We start from the raw sequence: 24,366 nt of genomic DNA, 5'->3' as shown, positions 1-24,366 counted from the left end.
GCTTTTTGGATCACATTGCAAGTCTGATGGATTTAATGGCTTTTAACTGTCATAGCATGTTCGGAATGCTTTTACTGAACTCAATTCATTGCAGCAGGAAATGTTGTGTTGAGATTCCTTGAAATTACAACCACTTCTATGATTTCGTCTCTTCCAGAACCACGTAGCACCGAATTTTCATTCAACACCTTTTTCCACTATCAAATTGATCATATGTTTTGGACTTCTTTTCATTAAAAAAAACCGTCACACTACATATACGTAGAATGTCACCGAGATCACATTGCAAAAGTCCGAATGGAATCAACACAATTTGTGAGAAAACTGGTCGTTTATAATAAAAACAGAATTAGTAAAAAAGCTATTTCAGAGTCAGACGCCAAATATGCGGCGTGTGATAATGTTGAACATGATGCCTTTTAGCGTTTCGATTCAATGCCTATCTGTCCATCCGTTTGTCTGCCACCATATGCATGTGGTCTGGGGAACCCTTTACATAGAGCGAGTGCCATGATTTTGTATTGCCGTTAGGTTTCCCATACATGCAGAAAATATAGTCATGTATCATAAGTGTAAGAGAATTCGTTCCCCCGTCCTCCCCTCTCTCAAAACTCAATGTCGAACGAAGTAATGTTTCAAGCAAGTTTTTTGTAACTGTTTTCGAGCGGTATTTGAGACAGAAAGACGGACAGACGGTTTTCAACAAAACCTTATTCAATCGATTCACTGTCTGCTTGTTTCTCAGAAACGACTGTACCGATTAATACAAAATTTTGTGGAACGGTGGGAACTGTGAACCCCCACGATTGCGGTGGATTGCTACACGTTAAGGGTGCCCCCAAACACTTATGAAATGAAATGGTCTCGATTAGTACTTCAGATATTAATTTTGACATTAGTTGCAAAGGGGAGGAGTGAAGGGTTTAAAAAGGGTTATTACTTCAAGGAGCCATCCTCAAAAACTACCAAATTGAAAAATCTGAAAAAAAAATTATGGTCGTCTGAGCATAGATACCATATGGTCGGCCTTAAAATACTCTCCGTTACGATATCTGCTCAAATAAAGTTAATAAAAGTAAAGTAATATATTTTTATTATTATTATTGAAAACTTAAGTTCGTCTTAAATTTTGTAGGATAGGGTTTGATAGGAAACATCATCATACTTTGATGGAAATCGTACTATTGTTGACAAAAGTTATAGCAGGTCAAAGTTTTTCCATTCGCGTCAAATAACTATTTGCAATGAGATAAAATGTTAGTTCCACGTCAAATTTAATATCGGGTATATTCAACGTATTTACAATACGAGTGATATGTAAGTGGAACCATCGTGTAGCCAAATATTTTTACATAAAGAATCAACGAAACCTTTCGTACTTGAAGCGCCGAGCTTCCGATCTCCGACTTGTTTGTAGATAGAGAACGCTTTCACAGTAGGAAGTTGAGTTTATCAGGTGGTAGGAATTTGCAAATTTACGAAGCAGCTATCCGTGAATTGTTCATTAAAAAACATATTCAAATAATTACTATTTGATAATACATTTTTTTTCTTCTGCAACCTTTGTCCCGTTCGCAAACGAGGTCGACTCGTCGTGATCGGTTTCGCCATTTGGCTCTATCGAATGCCTGGGTGCAATCTCGGGACTTTTAAATCCCCCATCCAGCGTATCAGGCCACCGTTGTTTAGCTCTACCTTTTGGGCGTTTACCATCGCCTTCGATGTTCAGACCAATCTTGGCAAGTGTATTCTCGTTAGCACGAATTGCGTGACCATACCATCGAAGACGCCTCTCTCGCATTTCCATAACGTGTCACGCCACTAGTCCAACGTAATATCTTCTTCTCCATTACCGCAAGACGTCGTTCATTGTCTTTTATAGTTGACCAACACTCAGAACCATAGAAAGCGACTGGACGGGCGACATTGCGGTAAATTTTAGATTTGAGACGTTCATTGATACGTCGATCACAAAGAATACCAATTGTAGAACGCCACTTCATCCAGGTTGCGTTAATTCGTGAAGCAATTTCATAACGAAGTTCTCCATTGGCTGATAGCGTTGATCCGAGGTATTTAAATCGCTCAGTTCTGGGCAGATCACTGCCGCTGACAGTGATTGTGCCTGTTTCATGGGGATCGGTCGTCAAAAATTCAGTTTTGTTTAAATTCAATCTGAGACCGTGTTGCATGAGGCGATCATTCCATTTTTGAACAAGTTGCTCGAGATCATTTTTGCTATCAGATGCTAGGAAAACATCATCTGCATAAAGCAGTGCGTAGGGCGCTGGACGTTGGATATCACTTGTGACGGTGTCCATAACAAGAACATAGAGGAGTGGTGAAAAGGCGCTTCCTAATTCGAACATTACTTTTCGGATCGTGGTAGAGCAATTGGACCCAGCGCACGAATTCTTCTGGCACTAAATGTTGTCGTAAAGCATACCAGATTAGTTCGTGTTGCACACTGTCAAACGCTTTTTCTAGATCCAGAAAGGCAATGTAAAGAGGGCGATGCTTCTCACGGTGTTTCTCCATGAGTAACCGCGCAAAGTGTATTGCGTCAGTATTTCCGCAGTTTTTGACAAATCCGGCTTGATTCAAAGTTATTTCAACGATATCGCGAATATGGTTGTCAAGAATGCGTTCAAAAGTTTTCATGGTATGGGAAAGTAATGGGATCGGACGGTAATTTGAACATTCTGCTGGACTACCTTTCTTTTTCCATATTGGAACAGTGGTACTTTCTTGCCAGTCAGATGGTGTTCTTCCTTCCTGAATGACCCGGTTAAAGAATTCACTGAGCCACAGTGTTGGATCCCAGCTCTTCGCTTTCCAGAGCTCAGATGCGATGTCGTCAGGTCTTGTTGCTTTCCCCGATTTCATTTGTTTTATTGCCTCCTCGACTTCAGTTGCACTGACTGGTGGAACTGCTCCAAATGTCGGCAATGATTGTGGAAGTGGAGGATGAGCAAATTCTTCAGTTGAAATCTGTTCGAAATATTCTCGCCGTCTATCCGTTGCAGCTCGACGGTTGGGAAGCAAAGTACCGTTCTTGTCATTAACACAACAGAAGTGTTCGATATCCTGTGTATGTTCGTTACGGCTTTTAGCAAGTCGATACAGATCTCTCTCGCCATCCCGAGTGTCCAGTTTATCGTACAGATTTTTGTAATGGTTCACTCGGGTGACAGCGACCGCTTTCTTTGCTTCCCGGTTGGTATTCTTATAAATTTGCCAATTAGCAGACGTTTTATCGTCGAGAAATTTGTGGTTGGGGCGTTTCTTTTCACGGACCTTCATTTCAACATCACCATTCCAAAGTCAAGTAAGTATCTCGGTTAATGTACCACTTACCCGGCTTGGTGACCCCGGGGGTTACAGAGGCCGCTTTGTGGATCGTGTCTTTCATTTGGTTCCATGATTCTTCCACATTCGTAATGGTCGGCAATGGTATGAGTGAGATCGTTTCTTCCTTCTTCTCACCAAATCGCCACCATTTGATGCGCGGCGAGCCAGTGCGTTCCTCACGCTGTTTTATCGGTGGGTTAATTCGCAGGACAGCAATCAACGGCCGATGTTGAGGTGCGATGGTCTCACAGGGAACGACTTTGCAATCAGTGACGGTGGTAAAATGTTGGCGTCTTATGAGAATATAGTCGATTTGCGTTTTACTTATAAACTTACTTATACTTATAAACTTTACTTACTTATGAAATGTAGGAAGATGAGACAATCGTTTGATGAACCATGTATTCATAAGTACAAGGTCATGAGTGCCCTGAGATGGCAATGCCAACACCATATTGAGTGTGTGGGCTACCAAAATAGAGAATTTTATAGCCAATTTTACCGCGTTCGCGTTCAATGTCGCAGCTTTTGGCACCAGACCATCGGGTTTCTTGCGGAGTGCAGATATCCATGCGCCTTTTCCGACGGTCTCTTGCGAGTTCCTCGGTCTTTCCAGTTAGGGTGCCAACATTTAGCGTGCAAACACGTATCTGGTTTGTTTGTTTTGTTCGGACTAACTTGCTACATACCCTATTTATCTCTTTCCCTGATGTCAGCATTTTATTTTTGTTTTGCTGAGAATAGTACAGAGTACGTTGCCTCAAACCGTCCTCCTTTACCTGGGCTTGGGACCAGTATACTATGTTAATAGCATGGCGGAGTTTATTTGATAATACCAACCTAAAACGAGACTATGCAATTAGTAAAAAAAATTCGCCAGAAACATCCGCTGGTTATCCCAGCCCGCAGTCGACATGTTCATAAGGTTTTGCCTTCCGGAAAACCATGCTTTATAAATTTTATATACTATACTATTCAAAATTTTATGATCCTGTAATAAACTTAAGTCAATGTTAAAAAAATATAGCGAAATACTATTATTTACTTTATTTCAGTAGATATTAGTGTGAAGAGTATTTTGATTTCTAGGTCGGAGGGGAGCAATTTCATTATTTTTTTTCAGACTTTTGGTTTTTGGTCCGTGAAATATATGATCATTTTCTAGAAGGTTTTCCACTTACCTCCTTTGGATGCAGCCTATTTGCATGTAGTTTGAATCAAATCCACAATCAGTCACCCAGACTGATATTTTTGTTTGAAAATTGAACCTACTTTAAAGTGGATACATAACTTTTGTTTCTTTCGTCACCAACTAATCTCCCACTTCAAATTTCATCTGAATCAGTCTTGACGGAAAAATTCAGAGATTGAAAGCTTTAATGACAAAGATTGTGCGGATGCCCTGGTAATCCGCTCAATTTTTGTTGTTATTTCCTTTCTTATCCGATTCTCAAATTCATTATCTTATTAATCCACGTTCATAATATACTGCATTAGGCATAACAGAAACGGACTCTTTTCTAAATAATTACCAATGGAACTTCTGAAAGACAAAGGCAGATTCTTATTATGTCTCTCCTTTAATTTAAACGAGCAGACACCTGTGCAAACCACAACTCCCTTAACTTTTTACCTCAGGTTGCGCTCCTTTCTATTTCACGACTGTCTGAAATATAGATGCGATTCATCTTATCAAAATAAGATATCTCTACTTTATGTCTGTAGTGAACGCCAGCACTCCTAATAATTGGTAATATTAATTCCTCTGGCGAATAATGGTTATAATATTTCTAGTTACGTTTACATTTCTTGATGGTCAAGTATAGGCTATCATCTTCATACATCGTAGATGGATAAATAGCAAAAAATCTCTACACGTATCACCGTCATCGTCCAAGTTGACACTTTTATACATTTCGTTAAGGAATAATATCTATTGTATATATGTACGTATATATGAATGGCCTAGTGCCACAGTTTGAATCAAGTTGGGGTTGCAGCGCACTATGGTAGGAGCAATTAGAGGCAGTTGTATTCAATAGATATAATAAAAGTGACAAAAGCATGCCTTCTTAATGTGTTCGCTTAGTTCCAAAGAGGCAGAATTTCAGATTGTTGATATTTTATTGACTTATTGATTTTTTTCTTATTTATTATGTACTAAACGTGGATGAAATATCCTAACCAGATTCTCTATTGATTTTGCACCGTAACGTGCCGTTTTACGTTGCGATTGACAAATCGTAGGTCGATAGAAAGTATTGTTACCTCATACATATAATATAATTTCTCAAATGCAATTATTATTTTTATCCCAAACGAAAAATATCAAGCATTAGCGCTTAGATTATGAATAGATGTCCACACAAAGTGAAAACACTAAAAAGTGCTGATTAGAGTCTGTCGGTGCCGTGGGAGGCAGCAATTTCCACAGTAAGAAAATTTTTAATACTACCCTTATATTCAGATTTGACTGCAGAAATTAATTTTTGGCTATCATTCGTAATTGTCTGATTCCTACTTTTATTGAATAATGTTAACATAGATACAGAATAAAAAGTAAACTTTAACAAAAAATGAGTGCTATCAAATACACAAATGTATGCAGTGTACATAAGCGAACAATCCAATTGGATCAGGACCTTGAAGTGTGTTAGAGCACTTCATTCAGGACCGTAGCGATACACTACCGGATTACAGTACCCTATAGGAGGCAATGTGGTAAACATTGCACTTGCCCGTGAAGATTACCCTGATTTGAATCGTGTACTCATTACATCTAAGTCGACTGGTATCCGACGTCATCCGATACAAATCCCGCTGCCACCGGTGAGAATTTATTGAAATTTAAGACGTGTGTGACGTCGTGATTATATAAGGTGAACTCATATGAACGGCAGAATTAAGTATATCTAGGAATATTTTCAATTTTTTGCTATGTACTAATGGAAAAATGGGAATAGGAAATTTCTCACAAAATGGGCACAAAATCTTTATACCCGAAGCGTCCAGTATTCTAATTTGTTTAGATTTCGGTTGGGTAATTTCTGGTGAAGTTACTGGCTACAATTGATGAAGTCCTGTTTCGAAAATTGCTCACCAGGACTTTCCATGTTAGATCCGTTCACTAGGGCAAAGGTATGAATCATTTCAAAATTTCCACACTCCCATGAAATTTCGTAACAATACTTAGGAAGTTGTTTCTTAAATCAAGAGTCAAAAACCATCAGAAAGTAATCAGCAAAAAAATCATGATGATGACATTATTGACGTCTTGAAATACTTTCTATCTACCCACTCAAATAGAGTTATTTTGTCAATTTACCGGAAACCTCTCTTAAGTTTACTCAAAAGTTATAAAGTATGATATTGGAAAATTTTATGGAGATTTTACTGTTATTAACGACTTTATTGTTAAAGCTATCTCACTTGCTGGCCGATCGATAATGACCGGCGCCTCGCGGCAATGGAGATGAAAATGTTACGTTCGAAAAATGACGTAACATATTATGAAAACATTCGAAATGAGGACAACCGCGATCGGTATGAAGTTGTACCGATGCGCACTATATCTAGCGGGATATAATTCTTTTCAGTACAAAATTCACAAGTTTGTTTGAAATAAGTTGTAACTAGTGTTTATAAAGGGTAATAAATGTATTGCAAGTTACTTATTGCAGAGAAAATACATTCACTATGGTGCAAAAATGAAACAATGTCGAACGAAAATGAAAAAAGTCACGATTAAAAATTGTTTACTCGGTTAACCAAATAATTTTCTTCTATTTTATTGAACTACAATTCATTAGTATTAAACAAGTCGGGAACCGGAAGCTAGACGCTTCAAGTATGAAAGGTTTTATGTATTTATTTTATAAAGAGATTTTAGTGTGCATTTGTCCCATTAGTATGTAGCTCGTGATATATGCACATATTATGTGAAAATATCCAGTTTCAAGTGATATTGACATTCATAGCCTTGAATTTGCACAGAGGCGACATCTTTGATCTAGTATAATTTTGTTAGCAATAGTGCGATATTCCACCAAATTTGGCAGGACTATGCTCTACGCTGTAGCTTACACTGCTGCAACATTTCCTGATTCTAGGGTGAATTTAAGGGGGGTTTCCCCGTCAATTACTAAAAATTATAGTAATGTACTATTATTAACTTTATTTGAACAGGTATCGGCTTGCAGGTTATTTTGGAGCCTAGGCACCATATAGTGGCAGTCTCTTGATTTTTTAAAGATTTTTCTTTTGGATAGTTTCTGAGAATGGGTTCGATAAAGAAATGATCATTTTCAACCCCCCGCACTCCCCACCTTTCCAACAAATGTGAAAAAGATCAGCTTCAAAAAATACTAACCGAGACCCTTAATTTGAAACCCCACGTGACTATATTTGATGAAAAAAAAAATTACTCCCCCCTTTTGTATGTATGGAGACCCCCCCTAAATTCGACGTTAACGGATATAACCCACTATATGCGTAAGCGTTCACAATTCCCATCTTTCTACCAAATTTGGTGTCAATCGCTACAACTTATATATATACACGCTTGTAGCAACCACCATGTCCCGTGAGGAACTGGGTAAAGTGGTAGTTCGTCGCCTCATGTTTTCGCTCAAGCCACACCCTAAAGTTGGGAATGACCCATCAAAATACTGCCTCATCTGATGTGGTTCTAGAGGCACTGCAAACCCTCAGCCATCAGCCGGTAAACCGAGTTCACTGCTTCCGTCTCTGAGAGTTTACAAGCGTCTCTGCCCACACAGATGACGAGTAGAGCAGGATGGAGCGCACCACTCCGACTAGCACCAACCTCCAGCAGTGTTTCGGCCTACCAATATTTAGCAACATTTTTGCAAGTGCCGTGGTGGCACTGACTTCATATTCTAGGTGCTCCCTAAAACTCAATTTGGTGTCAATTATTATCCCCAGGAATTTGATAGCCGGCTTATATACGACCACTTTCACAGTATTATTTCTCCTGCGGTTCGTTATTATGACCCCTTCCGTTTTTACGTCCGCCAAGGTCAGCCCGGCCCTTTCTAGCCAGGACTTTACCGCTCTCACTGTTTCCGTCGCGTAGACCTCCACATCTTCTGGGTGTTTTGCTGCAACAACCACAACTAGGTCATCAGCAGAGCCGACAATCGTAGTCCCCTCTGGGACGGAAAGAACAAGCACCCCATTATACATGATATTCCACAACAGGGGATCAAGTACCGATCCCTATGGTACCCCGGCTGTGACAATGTACTCTTTGGGGCCCTCATCCCTCCCGTACCAGAGAGTCCGCTCTGAGAGGTAATTTTCCACCAAATTCGCTAAATATCCGGGGACACCTATGTCAGCCAACACCCTTTAATTCTATTCCAGTTGGCCGAGTTGAATGTGTTTTTGATATCCAGTGGCAACACGGCACAGCAACCGCCACAAGTCAGTGCACATTTTGAATGGTTTACTACCATGCTAATTGCGTCCACCGTAGAGCGGGCACGTCGAAAACCAAACTGGTGTTCCGATAAACCATTGCTGGCTTCGACGATGGGTAGGTGCCTGTTGTAGATGACTCTCTTCATCATCTTCCCCATTGTATCCAGCAGGCAGATAGGATGATACGGTACTGGGTTTCCAGGTGGCTTGCCAGGTTTCGGAAGCAACACCAACTTCTGCTTTTTCCACTGGATAGGGAATATTCCTTCTTTTAGGCACGCCTCGAAAGTGTAGGCGAAAAGGTCGGGCCTAGTCTTCACTGCCAGTTTCAAAGCTCGATTGGGGATACCATCCAAACTTGGCGCCGTGTTGTCACCGACCCTACCATATATTTCCCGCAGCTCCTCCACAGTTACTGGAGGTATTATGCCTTCATTAAGCTGGACAACCATTTTTCTTTCCTTATTTTCGTGGTGAGGGAACAGAGTACTAACAATCTAGTTAAGGAGGCGCGGATAGGTCACCTGGGGTGATTTCCGCAGCCTTTTCATTACAACTCTGTAGGCCTCGCCCCAGGGGTTTGTGTCGGCATGGTCACACAGCTGTTTGAAGCAGTTCCTTTTGCTCCTCTGAGTGGTTTCTTTGTGTGCCTCCTGTCGACTATCGCCACCGGGTATTCTTCTGAGCCTCCTTGCCCGAAAACATGCGGCTCGCAAACTTGCGATTTCGTTGTTCCTCCAGTAGTTGGGTTGCCTACTGGGGAACAATCGCCTTTTGGGCATAGTAGCATCGCATGCTTCCATCGCCCATCGGGTGATTTGGGTGGCTTTTTCTCTAGCCGTACCATTCAGGGATATGTCGGGTTTGAGCGTCACGGAAAACATGCCCCCTCGAAAGCTTTCGCCTTCCAGTCGAGCATACCACCCAGCATTCTGCGAGAACTCTTTTTCGAGCTCAGTCTGCCCTTGACTTCTGTACAGATTGCCTGGTGGCCGCTGTAAGTATAGTCCTCACTGACATGCCAAGCGACTCTACTGGCTAAAGGGGCACTCACGTATGTTAGGTCCACTATAAACCCCAGGCCCCTTCCCCGGAATGTGTACGAGGTCCCAATATTCGCCAGTACCACGTCTAGCTCCGCGAATGCTTCGAGGAGAACACGTCCCCTCACATTAGTTATCCGGCTGCCCCATTCAGGAACCCACGCACCCTCCTCCGAGTGCTTCATTATTTCCTCGAAGGCTTGTTCTCCACAAGCCCACAGCGCTGCTTAGCTCGTTTGGTCTGTGACCCAAATGCTCCCACCGTGGTTTCGATATGGCTCACTTATTATGGCCACAATCAGGTTTTTGCTCGCGTATGGTTTGCGAGAGTAGATTCTGCGTCGCCTCGCAGTGGTTGAGGTTGATTTGTATCAACCATTGCGATTTGTGTTAAAAGCTCTCCTGTATTCCGGGCACCTGCTGCTGCCTGCAATGTGGCGATGATCCACAACCTCCTTCGCTTTGCACGGTAGGCAATTTGGGTCAGGTTCGCAGTCCTTGCTGATATGGCCTTCCACTCCGCATCTCCTGCATTGCTTCGACCTGTCATTTGGACTAGTACATGCCTTCGCAATGTGACCGAAGCTAAAGCATCTAAAGCACCGCTTTAACGCCACCTGTTCCCTAAGACGACACATAACCCAGCCTATACTCACTCTCCCTACTGCTAACCATTTGGGTGCGTTCTCTATTGGTAGGCTGATGATGGCGGTTTGTGTTCCTCCGTAGGTTTTCCTCAGCGTTTTGACCGCTGACTCTTGTAGTCCGGCAAGATCGAATTGCTCCTCCAACGCTTCGCGTGATTTCATCTATATCTTCGCAGATTATAGTAATCTCCGCCCTGCTGGCCCTTATGTCGGCTTCCTGTCCTAACGACTTTCGCGGTTACATCCTTGGATTTTTTAAGCTCCAACATAAGGTCTCCCTTCTGGGACCATCTAATGATATTATCTCTCAAGTTGGTGACTTCGGGGTCTACCTTCACTCTTCTGAGAATGATGAAATTATAATCACCTCTTATCTTCCCCCGATCATTTATTTTCCTTCCTTCCACTTTCCTCCAAACTTCCGCATCCGCCTTTGAAGATCCGATCCCTTTTCTCGAGTTTACGGCTGCAATAGTTCCACTGGCAGCTTCAGTTTTCATGAGTTCCGCCTTTTTGGGAGTTGAATCTTTTTTCCTTTTCGGGGTTCGCTGGCCTGTTGAGTCGTTCAGATTTCGCGCAGCCTCTTTTCCGGTTTCCCCCTTTTGTATTGTGAACAGGCGTTACTTGAGTCGGCCGGTTCACTTTTTCAATCGACCGCTTTCCCCTCGTTCGTTCTGGGCCTTGACGTACCCCAAAACGGATGCCTTTTATCAAGGCCCTTATATTTTGGTGAATGTTCTTGGGCTCCTTTATGAATTCACACAGCTCCATGATCTTTTTACTGAGGGCAGTAAAGGCAGCTACAGACTGATCGTTGCCTAAAACATCGCTCGGGTGATTCGGCGTCAAGAATTCTTTCTCATCGAAGACTCCTGCTACGCACTTCCCACTGGGGGTAGCGATCGCGGTGGCTTGTGCCCGTGAGGTTCCAGTCCCTCCTGTAGGCTTGTAACATTAGATGCTACAGTAGCCAAAATTCCCACTACTGAGGCATGGCGGTCGTTGGATATTGACGGCCGGGAGCCCGCTTGCCAACTCCCAAAAACCGTCGGTACTGAGTTTCCGAAGCCCTACACCGCAACCAATTTTTATCCACGTTTACTTCCCACCTGAAGCGGAATGTGTTCATATTCACTTCATATTCCTATCAATAGTTCGAACAAATAAACGCTACACAACGAATAATTTAAATAACCTCGTTTATCTACCATTTTCGAAATTTTTTAATTTTTGTTCTTGCTTACCTACAACTAAAAAATAAGAGCTATCGTGTTGAGTGAGATGAGATGAGATGAGATTAGGTTGAGATTTTGAATTAAATCCCGCTAGTCTGTGATTTTCTTACAGTGTGCAATGGTGGGAAAATTGCAAGAGAAGCGTCTTCGTTACCGTGGTCACCTAATTCCCACTGACCATAGCTGACTAGGTAAGATTTTTCCGAAAATCGAAGTCGACGGGAAACGACCGAAACAGCGAGGGTTTGATACACTATATGGTCATTAAAGAGCCTCTCGACTCCATGCGGACCAAGCCTATGACCTAGAAAACTGATGGATTCGATCAAGACGAGTTGACCCTTCTACAGTAAGATACAAAGCCCAAAGAAAAAGAAGATGATCCACAAATGCCGCAAGTAACCATACGACATATGGAGTTCGGTATTAAAATTAACCAGACGATGAACTAGTTGGTTGAACGTCAGCCTCTCGATCTAGTAATCTGTACTCGAATTCTTGTTGCGTCGTGACGTTTGCTTTAACCTTGTGCTCGCTCCTGCTGCTATAGACTTAACATTTGCACAACAATGAAAATTAAATATAAGACAACAAATAAGACACGTTTCACTGCCCTTGCTCCTTAATGAAGTTTTTAATAGTCCTTGTCAAATGTCAAATGGAACGCCCCAATTAGTGCTGTACAAAAAAGGTCTAAGTGTTGTGTCGGTTGCGAAATAGAGTAGAGAGACTTCAAAAATTCTGACTAAGATAAGACTCATTCTCAGAAATGACCAAACCGAAGCATCGGAAAAAATCGTGATGGTGACTTGTATAAAATGCAGCCCTCAAAATGCAATCTATTTTATCACCTAATGAAATTCCCTGAAATTCATCCTACGAGTACAAAATTAGCACGGATAAAGGGCGTTATATATTCGAAATCCTAATCTTACTAACAAAGTTACAGCAGGTCTAAATCGTTTATTTCTTGTGAATCTATGGCACATTAAAACTATAGAATACCAGTTTCATCTTAAATAGAAAAGTCTGGCATACTAAGGGCACATGGAATGGGAATATTTCCCTTTACGTACGGCTGCTTCACCAAGCGAACAAACTGTCATTGCCTAAGTATCAAGGGGATATTTTGATAAATGTATAAGAATAACTATAAATTAAGATAGTGGTAACGAATTTATAAACCGCATTGCAACCTCCGATCAACCGAAATTAACAATTTCTTAGTTGTTGTTCACTGACGTGTAAACTTGAAGCGATTGTCGTTCGTGCGAATCTTCCGATTATGCTACTTTTCGCATTTCCCCTTCATCCTGGCCTTTTGGTGAGCATTTGTGCTATATATTATTCATGATAAATTGTATTCAGCGTCTTTATTGACAAGTTGCCATTGCTATGATCAGGTCAAATGGTTATATTCGACGCCGCAGTTGCATGCATGTGTTATTTGACACGTGACAGTCCACATGTTTGTTTTTCGAGAATATATTGAGATGTTTTCGAAATGGAATTTCCTCAATACAATGTGTTTCTGATTTTCTATCTTTCCACATCAAAGCATTGTGATTGAATAATTTGTTCCCAGCATTGATGAAATGAACTGCACATACTAAACATATCATTGATTTTATTTTTTTTTGTCTATTTTTCATTTATATACATGCATATACGACCAGGGAGAATTGAAAGAAATAAATTATTAGGGTTTTGTAGAAACTATGCGCAGAATTCGTTTAGAATCAGCAGCCATTGTCATGTAATTAAGTTGAAATATTTCAAATCATGATCATTTTCAAAAATCAAAAACTACTGAGGAAAACGAATTAAAGAAATTCGGGAATAACAAAGCGTAAATTACTAGTAAAAATTATATACAACAATATGCATTGAGCAAAACTGAAATCCGGACACCGAGGTACAAAATACATAAATGATTCGAAGGGGTAAAAGTTTGTACGTGTAATTTTTCCCAAAAACGAACCGTACAGCCTGTTGGATACAATGCAACGGAAATTAACGAAAAATGGTAAAAAAAAACCTTGCCGAGGGCGAAAATTAAAAGAAACTCCATTTTCCTACGCAAAATTGAAATCCGGACAGAGCTGAAAAATCGTAATAATGACTAGTTAAATACTACATTTTTCGACGCCGAAATGCAGATTTCTTTTTGAAAAATATCGATGTACATATTCACATCCATATTTCTCTCCATAAATACCACATTACCTCCACCGTCCGCTCTGTATCAGTCACACCATAACAATTCCCACTTTACCGTGCTTTTCAGATTTTTGGCTCCAGTTTTGTGTTAAGCTTTCTCTACGTTTCTACTTTTTCATCGCTGGAGAATAATTAAATTTAAATTTGCCTGGAGAGAGCACATCACCCGAAAACGCTTGATCTTCAAACTAAAATCGCTTTACTTGACTGACTTCATTATCATAAATTTGATTTCGTGCGATACATGAAATGGATGTGTAAGGGAAGTGCTATGGTGGGGCGACTATTACGGGGTGGACGGTGCAGGTAATGTGGTATTCATTCAGGAAATATCAAAATTAAAAAAAAAACAGAAACATTCAAGATATGTCGAAACCGTGATCCGAAGCATAAAGCCGGTTTTTGACAGGATCTTGCCTACGAGATTGAGGAAAATCACAATTGCGCTGTGCTACACAAAACAGAGATTTCGCCAGGAGAAAGTTTCTTGTTGCTCCCTCAGGATTTTCATAACTAAATCAAAAGGACAATGTTCAGTTCATGTCCTCAATTTTTCTCTATTAACTATTCTTTAGAAATAAAATGAAAAATAAGCACTTCATTCCGTTATTATAAAGAAAAAACCAAAACAGGAAATAAACGCTAGTATTAAACGCCAAAAAAGTATTCGTCTCTACACATTTTCCCTTGAAATGTTACCAAGTAACGGTACTTACCAAAACATTTTGGTGCATAGTGGGTCAGAAAAGGTGAATAGATGAACACTTTTTTGACACACTGTATGTGTTCTGCGACTAATTAGTGCTAGTATACAAATGGCTAAAAAAAAATAAAAATAAGATATTCACATCCTTCCTGCTGTTCCGCTGAGCCCAATTTATATAAGGATGACGTCATACACGTTTTATAATGCAATAAATTCCTCTGAAATGCAACTATTATTAGCAAGGTTAAAGAGGGTGAACTTTAACCTTGCTAATAATAGTTGCATTTCATTCAAACTTTTGTTTTGTTTCACACAAACCCTTAATAGATAAAACAAGTCGGGAAACCGGAAGCTGGACGCTTCAGGTATGAAAGGTTTTGTGTATTTCTTAGTACGTGGCACGTAATATATGCATATATTATGTGAGAATATCCACTTTCGGATGATATTGACATTCATAGTCTTGAATTTGCAAAGAAGTGACAACTTTGACGTATTATAACTTTGTTAGTAATAGAGCGATTTCCACCAAACTTGGTAAGATCATGCTCTATGTTATGTCCTATATTGTTGCGAAATTTCGTAGTCCTAGCATGAACTTAAGGGAGGTCTCGTAGCGAATTACTAAAAATTATAGTAATATACTATTATTAACTTTATTTGTGCAGATATCAGTGTGGAAGGTATTTCGGAGCCCAGGCACCATATAGTGGCAGCCTCTTGATTTTTTTCAGATTTTTCGGTTTGGTAGTTTCTGAGAATGGCCCCCGTAAAGAAATGGTCACTTTCAACCCGCCGCTCTCCCCACATTTTCAACAAATGTCAAAACTAAGACCATCTTCGAAAAGTACTAACCGAGACCTTTCATTTGATACCCCACATGACTATATTTGATGAAAAAAAATTTACACCCCCCTTTTGCATGTATGGGGACTCCCCCTTAAATTCATCATTAAAGGACGTAACTCACTGTATGCGTGAGCGTTCACAGTTCCCAGCTTTCCACCAAATTTGGTGTCAATCGCTGTAACCGTCTCCGAGAAAACTGCGTGTGACGGACAGACAGACAGACAGACAGACAGACAGACGGACAGACAGACAGACAGTAAACCGATTTTAATAAGGTTTTGTGTTTACACAAAACCTTAAAAAGTGAAGCGATGGCGGCTTTACGGTTTCTTACCAGGGCAGAGGCAAATCGTCAGACGCTGCCTCACCTCTGCCCTGGGAGCAGCGTGACCGTAGCGGCTCGCAGATGTTGAGTGCTCCTTTGTATAATTCGTAGAACACGATATGACTACGAATTATATTGAGCGCAAATCCGCCTCTGCCCTGTTAAGAAACCGTAAAGCCGCCATTGCTTCACTTTTTTGAGAAGTTTGGGTGCAAGCCCTAAACGAGGGGTCCGTGGACTAAGAAAGAGGGAGTAAGTTGCTTCCCATTTGGTCCGGTCCTGCATTAAGTTGATGCGGACTTAGGACCCCATCATTCCTTAATAGATAACCAAAAATGCAAAAACCTCCCTTATCTCTGAATTCTCATCTATATGTTTTTTTGAATTTGTTTTACAACTGAGTAAAAGCACAAAAAATTCAAATAAAAATCCCATGTGGCTCCCATAAAAATCCTATATGGCCTCCATCAAAATACTACAACTCGCAAAAAGTGGCAAACCTGGCTGCGCGTCTTACACACCACGCCAATTCGCTTCAGGACTTGGTAATTTAATGGAATGATTTGTGGTATAGAGTTCTAATATGTATGTCAGCGCTGGACCAATTTTCCTGAAACAAGTGGTACTATCCACCATTGAACGGGGCATCCTGTATGTTGTCGCTCTCACGCAGCCCCCATATAATTATATAAGCTTTTAGTACTTTAAATTGTTCACATTGCACTATATTTCGGTTACGATATATCGATATCGGCATATATACGTGCGGCATATAGGATATATTCGATATGGATGTAGGGAATTCAAGCGGGAAACAAAGTTTCATTATACTAAAATGTTGTTACTAATAGTAGGATTTCCTTCACCCGGTCAATAAGGATTCAACCAACCTTGTTAAGGATGATTACCAGCTTGGGTAGAGAACTAATTGGCGAAGAACGAAGTAAAGCTATCTGCTAGAATACAAACATCATCATCACCAACGGCGCAACAACCGGTATCCGGTCTAGGCCTCCCTTAATAAGGACCTCCAGACATCCCGGTTTTGCGCCGAGGCCCACCAATTCGATTCGATATCCCCAAAAGCTGCCTGACGTACCTGCCTACGCTATGGCTTCATCTCAGGCAGGGTCTGCCTCGTCTTCTTTTTCTACCATAGATATTACCCTTATAGACTTTTCGGGTGGGACTATCCTCATCCACACGGATTAATCGGATCGCTCACAAACCTATTGATCCCGATTTTATCCACATAGATCATAGATTTCGTCGTTATGTAGGCTACGGAATCGTCCATCCTCATGTAGAATGCAAAAATTCTTCGGAGAATTCTTCCCTCGACCGCGGCCAGAGTTCGCAATTTTAATTACTAAGAACCCAAGTCTCCGAGGAATATATGAGGACTGGCAAGATCATAGTCTTGTACAGTAAGAGCTTTGACCCTATGGTGAGACGTTTCGAGTGGAACAATTTTTGTAAGCTAAAATAGGCTCTGTTACCTCCCAACAATCGTGCACGGATGTCATCGTCGTAGCTGTTATCAGTTGTAATTTTCGACCCTAGATAAGAGAAATTATCGACGGTCTCAAAGTTGTAGTCTCTTATCTTTATTCTTCCCATTTAACCAGTGCGGTTTGATGTTGTTGATTGGTTGGTTTTTGGTGCTGACATTGCCACCATATATTTTGCATTGCCTTTATTGATGTACACCCCAAAAATTTCGTGTCGCCTGCTCGATCTGGATGAAGGCAGTTTGTAGCTGCTGCTTTTATCGGGGCTCGCACATTGGTCAGGGTCAGCCTAATCAGCCTTATCAATTTCTTCGGGATACCGAATTCTCTCATGGCCCTGGCCAGTTTTACCTTGGCTATGCTATCATAGGTGGCTTTAAAGTCGATGAAAAGATGGTACAACTGATGTCCGTATTCCAACAGTTTTTCCATCACTTGCCGCAGAGACAAAATCTGATCTGTTGCTGATTTGCCTGGAGTGAAGCCTCTTTGGTATGGGCCTATTGTGCTATCCGACCTAGCAACTTGATATCTCTAAATTGCTACACTGCGTGATATCCCCCTTTTTATGTATGGAGCAGATAATGCCTCTTTGCCAGTCGTGAAGCATTGATTCGCTGTTCCACACCTTGAGCACAAGTTGATGAATCACTTGGTGTAATTGGTAGCCTCCATATTTAACCAATTCGGCTGTAATTCCATCGGCTCTGGCGACTTATGATTTTTAAGCCGATGAATTGCACGAACTGTTTCTTTTATACTTGGTGGTGGCAGCATTTGTCCGTCGTCTTCAGTTGGCGAACCTCCAACTCGCACAGCTTGATGTCATCTAAATACATCAAGTGTTTCAGTTCCAAACCAAAGGGGACTCAACGAATCCCCCTGGAAGATGCCCCTTCGTATACGGATGGGCTCTGAGGTATCAGCACCCTGAAATGTAGGCAATCATAAGGTGGTATGCCGCCCTTCCATGACTATCGCCAAAAGCTTTATTAGTTTCGGATCTATGCGATACAAATGTAGGACATCGATTAGCCAGGTATGCGGAACGCTATCGAAAGCCTTGGCATAATTGATATAGCAACTAAACAGGTTTATTTGGCCTCTAGTTGCTTGTCCTACAACTACCGAGTCGATAATGAGTTGCTCTTTGCAACCCGTTGGCCCAACGCGGCAGCCTTTCTGCTCCTCGGACAGAAGTTATTGGTCTCGAGGTGCGCATTGACCATTCCACTAATAACGAATTTGTAGACGGTTGGTAAGCAAGTAATCGGTCTGCGGGGTCCTGATAATCCCCGCAGTGAAGAAGGATGGAAATTCCTCCGGCCGACTCATCACCTTATTTATACTGTGTGCCAACCGACTGTGTACGCTGGTAAATTTTTTATACCAGAAATTCTGCACCCAGTCCAGACCTGGACCCCTCTAGTTCTTCGAGCTGTTTATGGCTCGCCGAACTTCCTCTTCAGTAACGTCCGCATAACTCATGCCAGGCGTATTGGCCCGGCGGGTGCCTTTGGCGGTGATCCACTCAGCATGCTGGGCGGGTAACCCCCAAAGTCCACCCCAATACTCTTTCGCTTCCGTCAGCGAAAACTGTACTGTCTGGACGCTCTGTTAGGATTCATTGAGAGATCTGAGAAAGCTCCGCTAGTTTCTCACGTATGTTACATTCTGGACACGTCTGAAATGACTTTCGCCATACCGTCGTAACCGACTGCATATGACAGAATTTCAACTACGGCTGTCTAATTGGGGATGGCATAATTCTGGTAAACCCTCTGCACTTTATTTCTCACCCGTCTGCTGGCATTGCCAGTGCCGATATGAATCAGTCTCGCAATGTCCTGCCTTAGTGAATCCCGCCGACGTTCCAGACGAATTTTCCATAGTGGATCTCAAACTGAAAGCGAACCTTCTGACCATGCAATCTGATAGCCGTAACTGCACCACAATACACAAGTGATTGTAGTTGCAGCAGCAACATATCAGTACACAGCCGAGATGCAATCTCATTGATTTGAGATAGAATTCCCGGAGTTGCTGGAGATGCATAGAGCCTGGGAATACTTGGTCTATGCAAAGGATCCATATCCCAGAATTCTATACACGCCCTTTGGAATTCATCCTGAACCTCAGCTGAACGGTGGAGAAGAGTGCTTCGGCGTGTACTGAAACTGTTGCCTGCAGTGCGGCCTGGTGTTGATGACGCCGCCTTTGCCCCCATCGACTCTCGGTCACCAGTTTCCCCGATGAACTCAAGTCGAACACGCTCCCTGATGGTGGCAGGGATTGTGTCGCTGCAAGTAATAAAGCGGTACTGGCCTGCAACTCAATGCACAGTCACGTGCGCGAATTGCGGGAAACGCTCGACGAATCTTTGGTGCAACAAGGGGCGGTAAGATGTTGTACCCGCCCCCGCCGTTATTTTGTAGTAGGAGCGGATGATGAAGAGGTTCATTTCTTCAGTCCATTTCATCTGCTGCCTACGCGATCCTGTTGAAGTGGTCGCCACAGAAACAACCGCAGCAGGCGGAGCTGTGCTTCTGGTCGTCGTGGCGCCTAGACGTCGAACCGGCCCACGACTAGCGGTTTCGACGTCGTGCTGTCCATTACGGAAGCCCGACTCAGTCACCAAGTCAGACGACTCCCGCCGGTTTTCCGTACCGGACCTCAAATTTCTTCTTCTTCTGATTGGATGGATTTGCATTTTATACTTAATTGCCAGGTGTGGGGATAGTTTCCTCAGTGAGTAATCTGCAAGACTGCAAAGTTCCTGCTCTTTCCTCACCTACCCCCTGAGACACTGTGGTGGCGTACAGCCATTCAGACTGAAGCTACCCATCCCTCCTCCTTTCACAACCGGGCTTGGGATCGGCTTCGGCGGAGTTATTATTATTATTATTTTCCTCTTAAAGGTGTTCCCGGGGGCTGTGTTGTGGATGGCTTCAGTGTTAACTCTCACCTGATTGCAAACATCATCTCGGTAATTCTACCCTTTCCTTTTTAGTTGGATCTTACAAGCTCATAAAATTAGTCGGGATACCGGAGTTGGACGCTTCGAGTATATAGGTTTTGTGTTCATCTTATGTGAGAAACTCTCTATGCACTTTTTTTTGTATACACCTAAGAATGCATAATATTCTTTCATACTTTGCCAAACTGCAAGATGCACACATTTACACACATATCAAAGGCATAAATATTGTGCTCATCCTAAATAAACAAACAACTATTACCGCATACCGATGGATACATATATATGTACGCATCTAAATTGATCTAACGCATCATGCCGCACTTCCGCTCTACTCCTCAAAAGCATACATAGATTTGTATAAATTATAAACCGCTGGCATCACACACACATATATCTATCATATTAGATGCTATCCACGAAATGAAATTTGACATTCCATAGCTTCGTTAATAACAGTTCGATTGGCTTCCGACAGAAATATGCCCTATATTATCCCTTATGCTGATGCCAAATTTTGAATTTCCAGGATGAAGAGGGGGGAGGGGGCGTGTTTGCTGATAAATTTCGAAAATATGGTAATATACTATTATTATTATCGACTTTGTTTGACTAGATACCGGAATGGGATGTATTTTCAGGCCCAGATTTCGTATAGACGCACCATTGCGATTTTTTTCAGATTTTTCGGTTGGTAAGCTTCTAAGAACGAGACCTGTTTCACTTTTTGGGACTCATATTTTGGAGCCTCACTCCCCTCTATTTCACCAAGTGTCCAAAATAATATCACTTTCGAAAAGCGTTTTCATTTGACACCCCGCGTGACAATACTCTGCGAAGAAAAATTACGACCCTTTTTTGCATGTATGGGAAGCCCCCCTTCAACTCAACAGAAAATGGTGCCACTCGCTATATGTAAAAGGTTCACAGACCACACCTCACCAAATTTCGTGACAACAAATTCAACGGTTTCCGAGTAAAGCGAGTGTGACAGACAGATATTGCATCGATTAAGGTTTTGTTTTATACAACCCTTAAAAGCGCTTCATGCCAACAATTAGAATTTGCACTTCTAATAAAACTACTCGAATAAGTGTTTTATGTTGGACTAATGTTCTATGAGAAAATAAACGCCAAATTTTCTGATTGATAAAATTTGATGTTTGTGGTGGCACGTAAATACCTCAACTATTTTTACAGCATCCGTAACGTTGGATAACAAAATCTTTATAGCCATGACGGCGTCATTTTAATTAATTTTATGGATTAACATAGATTTAGCACATAGTTATACGTTGCACGCTTCACGCAAACATATATATGTAAGTAGACATCGTACAAAGCAGAAGAAACTGATGCAGGACCCAAAGTCCATGGAGGCGTATTTAATGGAGCGCTGATTAAGATGTTTAACGTCAATATCTCTAATTAATTGGAATTAGAGTCTTTCAATTCGAACGCAAAATTGAGCAGCTTAGCGTCGAAGTAGTCAATCAAAACACGTAATGTTCTGCAAGCAGAGATTTTATTTGCACCGCACCCTTAGCTATGTGGGAATATCCCCGTGAATGCTTCCTTTGAATAGGGAATTGGGAAAATGATTGTGGAGTTTATCCCCTTAGAATGACTATATCGAATCATTGAATGGGATCAATTGATTGTAACATGCGCCTTTTTTATACTTCTCGAGAGTACTATACCACAAATCACTAGGGAACCTTTTTGCTGTGTCTTGATACAAATGTTCTGCGTCAGCGAAAATTGCGGTTGACTTTTATTCCCTTTGAGTGGTCACTTTGTTAATTTTATGCACATATGAACCAAATATTTTACGAATGTATGGCCAGGAAATCTTTCAAATAGATGCCAGATGGATACTAACATTTCGTTTTATTTTATTCTTTCAGGTTTCGCACTTGCCTAAAGATGGCCGACTCTCCGGATGCGAATTTGGTTGGCAAATTGTTTTTCAATATTGTGCAGACAAAGTGCTTTGTCTTGAAACCGGAAAAGGTCTGCAAACGAACATCATGGTGGGGCAAATGCGAGGAACGTTCACTCCGGAAGAGAGCACATATTCGCGACAATAGGCAGTTTTAATAGACTGTCTAGTTTACCTTAATACTCCGATATTGTTGCCAAGAGTTCTTGTCCTAAAATATTTTATTTAAGAAAATCAATCCTTGACGAGAAATTAAAATAGTGAATACCTAAAGAATCTCAAATACTAGGTAGATTCAGCCTAATCTTTACTACTTTGAAGTCATGGCAAACTTTCAAAAATGTGATTCATAGATATATAGTCTTTTTGAACTTCATTTAATTTTCCAATACTTAACTTAAACAACATAGAGTAAGGAAACAATGTTCCTAAATGAATATAAGAATTGTTCTTAGCATTTAATATAAGTTTCTATAGTAGTAAATTAGGTGTAATGGGTGTAGCATAGGACTTTCGGTTAATATTTTAAATGCTATTGTAAATATCTATTTAATCGTATAGTCGAATTGAAGCTGCAGTGTGATTTTATTTTCTTGATATATATATACAGTTAGTTAAAAAAGTCTTAAGTCAACTTCGTACATCATTTTAGGGATCACTGATTTCTACGACTGTCAATACAGGGCAAAATATTAATTAAATAGAGAGGCCATTGTACTTTAAGGCTAAGTTACTCGAAATATAAAAAAAAGGAAAATTTCAAGTTCAGCTTCTTTTTATTTATTTGATAGTTCTGGCTTAAGAAAACTAAAAACAGGAGATGAAACTAGTAAAAAACAGAAAAAAACAGGTCTGGAATCCGAAAGCTAGACGCTTCAGGTATAAAAGCTTTTGTGTTTCCCTATGTGAGGAACGATGAGTGAGCTGTTGGTTGACAACAACCGTGCGCGGATTTCATCATCGTAATTATCAACGGTCTCAAAGTTGTATTCTCCTATCTTTATTCTTCCCGTTTGACCAGTGCGGTTTGATGTTGGTGTTTGGTTGGTTTTTGGTGCTGACGTTGCCACCATATACTTTGTCTTGGCTTCATTGATGTGCAGCCCAAAATCTCGCGCCACCTATTCGATCTGGATGAAGGCAATCAATTATTCTAGTTAATTATGATGTCAGCATCTAATTTGCATGGCTTAGGATGTAGTAAATTTGCACGAAATTGATAAGTTTGAACCTTCATAACTTTGACACTAATAGTCGGATTTCCATGAAACTTGGCATGCGTATGTGCGATACAGTCCTCTATGCCCGTGCAATAGTACTCCTAGGATGAAATTAAGGGTCTTTTCAGTCAATTTCTAAGAGCTGGTAATAGACTATTGGTAAGTTTATTTGAGCATATGTGGAAGTGATTTATAAGTGTTTACACAAAACTTTGAAAAGGACTGGGGAGAAGTAGATTTTTCATAAACGGGATTTCACATGAATGTCAATTATTGTGACGTCAGCATCTTATTTGGTGGCGTATGTTGCAGTAAATTTGTAGGAGATTAGAGATTAGATGTCTAGTCTAGCCTAAAATTGATACACCAGTAGCTTCCTCCAAACTACAATTTTTATTTTACAGTGTAGATATATATTTCGGGAGCAACTTACCCTCTTCATCAGTACAAAGCTACTAAAAACAATTGCGATTATATGATTCTTTTATACTTAATCACTAATTACTTAAATTACTTTGTAAAAAAATTTAAATTTTTAAAATATTAACCTAATTACCTGTTAATTACCGCAGCCAGTCTTATTAATATTGAAGGGCTGAATCCGGACGCTATATTTTTTCAAACTTCCTTTGTCCTGTTCACAAACATGGTCGTCGGGCTCGTCGTGATCGGTTTGCGCCATTTTGTTGTATCAAAGGCCTGATTTTGATGCAGTCGCCATGCTTTCAAATCCCCATCCAGCGTGTTATGCTACCGTTGTTTCGACTAGCTTTTTGGTTGCTTTCCATCGATTCGATATTCAGACCAAGCGGGCGAATGAATTCTCGTTAGCCCGAATTACAAAACCATACCATTGAAGGCGTCCCTTTCACAATTTTTCCACGATTTCTACGATCAT

The 24,366-nt window shown here is 41.0% G+C and overlaps 1 protein-coding gene across 3 annotated transcripts in view; it reads left to right on the top strand.

Annotated features, from left to right (window-relative positions):
• The window catches only part of LOC119653658, a 44,489-nt gene extending 21,473 nt beyond the window's left edge, over positions 1-23,016 (top strand). For all 3 annotated transcript variants that reach the window (XM_038058480.1, XM_038058482.1, XM_038058481.1), the window contains one exon: positions 22,214-23,016. In XM_038058480.1, the coding sequence (XP_037914408.1) occupies positions 22,214-22,406 (193 nt within the window). In that variant the 3' untranslated portion in view covers positions 22,407-23,016. The remainder of the gene's footprint in view (positions 1-22,213) is intronic.
• Positions 23,017-24,366: the final 1,350 nt, after the last annotated feature.

The sequence above is a fragment of the Hermetia illucens genome, chromosome 4 (genome assembly GCF_905115235.1).
Source record: "Hermetia illucens chromosome 4, iHerIll2.2.curated.20191125, whole genome shotgun sequence".
Classification (NCBI taxonomy): Eukaryota; Metazoa; Arthropoda; class Insecta; order Diptera; family Stratiomyidae; genus Hermetia; species Hermetia illucens.
This window is presented reverse-complemented; position numbering and strand designations above follow the sequence as displayed.